General features: G+C 50.5%; 1 protein-coding gene across 2 annotated transcripts in view; it reads right to left on the bottom strand.

Annotated features, from left to right (window-relative positions):
- Nucleotides 1-268: 268 nt before the first annotated feature.
- Nucleotides 269-5260, bottom strand: part of LOC101998879 (keratin, type II cytoskeletal 72) — a 10175-nt gene continuing 5183 nt past the window's right edge. Inside the window, exons 6-9 of one of the 2 annotated variants that reach the window (XM_005353843.2) lie at nucleotides 3968-4093; nucleotides 1526-1746; nucleotides 982-1016; nucleotides 269-459 (exon numbers count right to left, since the gene is read on the bottom strand). In XM_005353843.2, the coding sequence (XP_005353900.2) occupies nucleotides 269-459; nucleotides 982-1016; nucleotides 1526-1746; nucleotides 3968-4093 (573 nt within the window). The remainder of the gene's footprint in view (nucleotides 460-981; nucleotides 1017-1525; nucleotides 1747-3967; nucleotides 4094-5260) is intronic. The other variant, XM_013348656.1, reaches the window with a different exon arrangement.

Genomic DNA, 5260 nt, shown 5'->3' with positions numbered 1-5260 from the left:
GTTGGCTGAAGGGAAACATCTTGGGTCTGTGCTTCATCTCTACATGTGAGTCAGCCACAGTAAATGGGAGTGGGAGAGAGGCCACTGAGAGAGTCCATGACAGGCCTTCCCGCACCAGACAGACAGTTCCCTGCACTGAGGAAAACAGGGCTGAGGGATGGGTTGGGATTTCAGTGATAGAGAAAACACTTCCCCACTTGGAAAGGGACCCGAGGAAAAAGCAGAAGAATGAGACCCACAGCCTCGTCACGGCACCACCCCCCATCTGTCATCTGGAGGCCTTTTTGGTTGCACAGCTGCTGCCTGCGGCTTTGGCTGAGGGATCCTTGAGTTCGCTGCTGCAGCTGCCTTTGGTCTTGACCTCCAGGGCCAGAGGTCTGTAGTTGTAACTGCTCGAGGAACCGAAGTCCACACTGAAGCCAGCACCTCCTGGTCCCGCATTGGAACTGCTAATGACAGCTGAGAAGGATGACAGGAGACCCCGCCCTGTTAGTCTACACCCTGGTCAGGGCCCTTCGTGATGGAGACACTCTGGCCATTCCCTTGCTTGCTCCCTCTTCCTCTTAGTTTACCAAGGTATCTTTGTAAGCACCAATCATAGCCATTGCTTCATTTTATCTGCACGTAACCCCGAATATCCGACCTTTATTGCAAGTGGTCTGGGTCTGTATATCAGCAGAAGTATGGGGAGGAGGATGGCCACGCCTTCTGGGCTCAGGGGAAGAGCTGCCAGTAAGCATCACTTGCAGCCCTCTTCCGGAACGTTGCTGTTAAGAACTACCAGACTGCTTTCTTTCCTATCTCAGCATCGTTCTCCAGCCACTGCCTCTCACTGAAGCCAGACCCCTCTGCCTTTCTATCCTTAACCTCATCCTCATCCCACTCCCTGGGATTCCAATCTATACTTTGTGCCGTGGAATCGGAGCTACCTAGGCTCCTGAAAAGGTAACCAAGGACATACCAAGACATGCAGATACTCACAAAGGCTCACGAAATTTGGGTATTCACCAGCCATCCTATAGAGAGAGAACAGACAGGTAAACCCACCATAACAATCACCCCATCTACTCACGTGGTCACCTCTGAGATTAAGTCTCTCCCATCAGAGCAAGCCCCAACCCCAGCCCGTTCCTGAGCTGCCTCTGAGGGGAACTCTGCTCTGTGGTGTGACGGTAGGGAGACCGGTCCCACACCCTCACTGAGGCTCAGGCTTTGCCACAGTGACTTCAAACTTGGATGACCCTGAGAGTTCCTGTCCCTCTCCCATTCAAGAACCATGAAGAGTCAGGGAACACTTTTTAATATTAGTGGCATTGACGCTTGTTTTCCCATGACCTTTTAGGGGTTTTACAAGTCAGTCCTTCTTGCTGTATAATTTGTGTCTCCCCTAGCACAAGGCAAGCACCTTTGTTTGTTGTGTGCTTTCACTTCTGTAGGCCCCAGACACAGCCCAGTTTTCTTTGGCTTCCTTTTAAAGCCAAGTTTCCCTGACAAGATGACTGTTGCTCAGAACTGCTCTACTCACCTGCTCTCCTCGCCCTCCAGCAGCTTGCGGTAGGTGGCGATCTCCATGTCCAAGGCCAACTTGACATTCATGAGCTCCTGGTGTTCCCGCATCATCCGGGCCAGCTCCTCCTTGGCCTGCTGCAGGGCACCCTCCAGCTGGTCCAGCTTGGCTCGGGCATCCTTGAGGGCACAGTCGCCTCTCTGTTCAGCGTCAGCAATGGCAGTCTCCAGGTTGGAGCACTGAAGAACAGACAGATTGAGCACTTTGGATCAGCCCTCCTCTCCTGACGCTGACTGGTAACAAATGTTTTAGGATCTCGCTGGACGGTCACTGGAGGTTGAATCTATCTTGCTGTGACTCCAGGAACCTCACCCCCTTTACCTCCACCACCCATGCCTCAGCCTCTAAACATAAGCATCTTTCCCTAAGAGGAGGACATAGAGAAGGTGGGCTCTCTGGGTATGTGCCCCTGGCCCTGCCCACTTGATTTGAAACCATCAGCTGTTAGATTTTAAAGACAGTCTGGATGAAAGTCTCCCCATGGCTGCAGTTCAGCAGTGCCCATAAATCCTGAGGAAGAAATGGTATCTCGTAAGTTACTCTAGGCAAAGTACCTGCCTACTAAATCTACCACAACTTCAGCCTACCCTGCCCACTCTGCCTGCCTACTAAATCTACCACAATTGCAGCCTACCCTGCCCACTCTGCAAAGACTCTTACGAAGGGGTAAGAACAGGCTTCAGAGAGGCATTTACATGACTGGCAGGCTCTGCAGATGGCAAACAGTATGAGTTAGGAATCTTGCTGGGGTCAGGGTTGGGTGTTTACATGTGTAAGGGCTCTGGGGGTTTCTTGAGTATTTTAGTTTGAGTGTGTTTTAGTCATTCTGCTAAGGCTTTGGTAAGGTCTAAATTTCAGCCTATTCTTTTTTGGGTGCCACCTTCCTATCGAAGTTTGCTTCATTATGAAGAAGAAATAGCAGGTCCTGACTCCAAAAGGACCTAGATTTTTCCTCAGCTGTCACTTCCTCTGATTAGCAGCCCACAGATCTGCTGACACCCACAGAATTTCAATGAGTGGCTCAGCCTGGAGGAGACTCCCAGGACCAAGCGGCCTCACCATGGGAAATCAGAGCTCATCCTCAGGACCAGAGAGGCCCAGTCAGGCAGGAGGGTGACATGAATTTGGTCAAACTGCCCTCTGCTCTTTGGCAGGGTAAACTGGGGAATGCCATAAGCCTGAGTCTTAGGAAGGGCTGAGTTGGAAGGACGTGAGATCAGCCGATCCTTTCAAACACCGCAAACACTGAGAGACTCGGTGGGCATCTTCCTCAGTGGAAGGGAGAGAAGAAGAGATGAGCCCCGTGGCTAGGAGTCTCAGAGGATACAACAAGAAATGGATATTACAGGGGTCCCCACAAAGGATCTTCCCTGACAGCTGAACACAGTGGCAAACGGATCTAAAAAGTGACAGTAGGGAAAACAATTCCACATCCTCACTGGGGCCCAGGCTTCACCACAGTGGCTTTGAACTAAGATGGCTCTGGGACTCTTGCCCAGCTGTGAACATACAGAATTGCATCAAATAGACTCCAGGCTGTTACTGAAAGTATCTTTAATATTGCATTTTCACACATGTCTATCAGTCTTAAATAAAAATCCATAAGTTCTTATTTCATCCAGGGATCATAAACACAATGAACACAGGAATTTTGTGTGTGTGTGTGTGTGTGTGTGTGTGTGTGTGTGTGTGTGTGTGCACATGCACGCGTGTTCACATTCGTGTGCAGACTGAAGAGGTGGAGGATAGGGAAAATCTGACCTGCCTGAGAGGCTGGGGCTCTCAAATGCCTGACTGGTTTCCGTACCCACAAATGATGGCTTCAGAATCACAGGCGTGGCACCAGTGAGATTTCCATCAAATGCTCGCAGAGGGGAGGACAGTGGGCACAGTTCCCACCTCACGACACCATGAGGCAGGCCATAGCTATGCAGAGCTCTGGGCTAAGGCCAGGGCAGGTCACTGCCTCCCTCCCCATTCCATCTAAAGCTGACCACAGGTGACACTTCCTGTAGCAATGCTGGAACCTAAGAGTGGCATTCATGGCCCACTGCCTGGCTTAGAAGTTGACTGCCATCTCCTACCCTATGGCGTCTCTGCTCCAAGCTACCCTTGCCTGTTGCTCCAGGTAGGCAGGCCCCTCCCTATACTAGAGGCAACACTTTTTCCTTGACTTCCCCTCTCCCTCTGCCCTTCATCCTGGAGAGATCTCATGTCCTCATGGAACTTCCTTTGGGGCCTCACCTGACCCTAGTCCCAGTGGATCCCACAGCACCTGCAGCATGTACTATGCGTGTAGAATGCTGTGCCCATCCACACAGCCCAGTCTGTCCTACCTGATGATGACCCCAAGATTGGTGCTGAGCAAACCCTGGTGCTGCTTCTTTGCATGGAACCCACCTGTTTCTTCACGTTCCCTATCTCTGAGTGGATCCTCTGGATCAACCTGTTGATCTCTGTAATCTCGGCCTTGGTGAGTTTGAGGTCATCCCCATGCTGGCCTGCTGTGGCCTGCAGCTCCTGGATCTGAGGTAGGATCAGAAGGGAAGAGTGCAAGGTGGTTAAGGACTTACCAACTTAGGAGCGCTCAGCACAAGGTGGGGTGCCCAGTAGAGGGAGTGCTCCTCAGCATGCAATGAAGTGCTCAGCACAAGGGATGCTCAATACAGAGAGGAGTGCTCCTCAGCATGGGGTGGGGTGCTCAGCACAAGGGGAGTGCTCCTCAGCACAAGATGGGGTGCTCAGCACAGAGAGGCATGCTGCTCAGCATTGAGTGGGATACTCAGCACAGAGGGGAGTGCTCCTCAGTATGTTGTAGGGTGCTCAGTGCCTGTAATCTCCTTGTTGAGTCAGCATAAGCACCAGCCAAGGAGGGAGAGTGGCAGGCAGTGGAAAAGCAGCTCCTCTACTCCTTCTGCCTAAAGCAAGGTCCTGCTCTAGCTTGACATGGGATTCCCCTCTGTATGCTATGAATATGTTTTATTACCATTGGTTATTAAAGAAGCTGTTTTGGCCAATGGCTTCATAGAGTAAAGCCAGGCAAGAAATCCGAACAGAGATACAGAGAGATGTAGCTGCCGAAGGAGAAAGATGCCAGTTGCCAGCCAGACCTTACCATGGTGATACACATATTAATATAAATGGGTTAATTTAAGATATAAGTTAGCTAAAAATATGCATAAGCTATTAGCCAAACAAGGTTGTAAGTACTATAGTTTCTGTGTGATTATTCGGTCTGAGCAGCTGGGAAACAAATAAGCAGCCTCTGCCTACACTAGCTCAGCAGGGCCCTTGGCTTCTTAAACATGATGGCTTGCTCGAGTTTGAGTTTTTTGTCCTTGTTTCACCAAAGCTGGAAACCAGAAGCAAAGCTGAAGTGTGTGGATTACTCACAGACTTATGAGTGTTGTAACTGGCACAGGGTCATGGTGAGGGAAGAGACTGTGTTTGTCCCTAAGGTATACTAAGACCTTCTGACTTTCCAGACCACATGCCTATGAGGCCCAGTTCCCAAACAAAAGGGACCTCAACTAAGCTCATATATACATTCAGGCCCTCGTGTGCACATACACACTCAAAAACATATACACACAAAGAACATAATGGGTGTGCTCAGAGCTCTCTGCTCAGTGCAAACAAGGCTCACCTTACACTAGTACATGTTCTCTATACATCCAGGCCCACGTGTGCACA

This window comes from Microtus ochrogaster, chromosome 15 (assembly GCF_000317375.1).
Source record: "Microtus ochrogaster isolate Prairie Vole_2 chromosome 15, MicOch1.0, whole genome shotgun sequence".
NCBI classification, from domain to species: Eukaryota; Metazoa; Chordata; class Mammalia; order Rodentia; family Cricetidae; genus Microtus; species Microtus ochrogaster.
The sequence above is the reverse complement of the archived record's forward strand: the minus strand, read 5'-3'. Positions and strand labels throughout refer to the sequence as shown.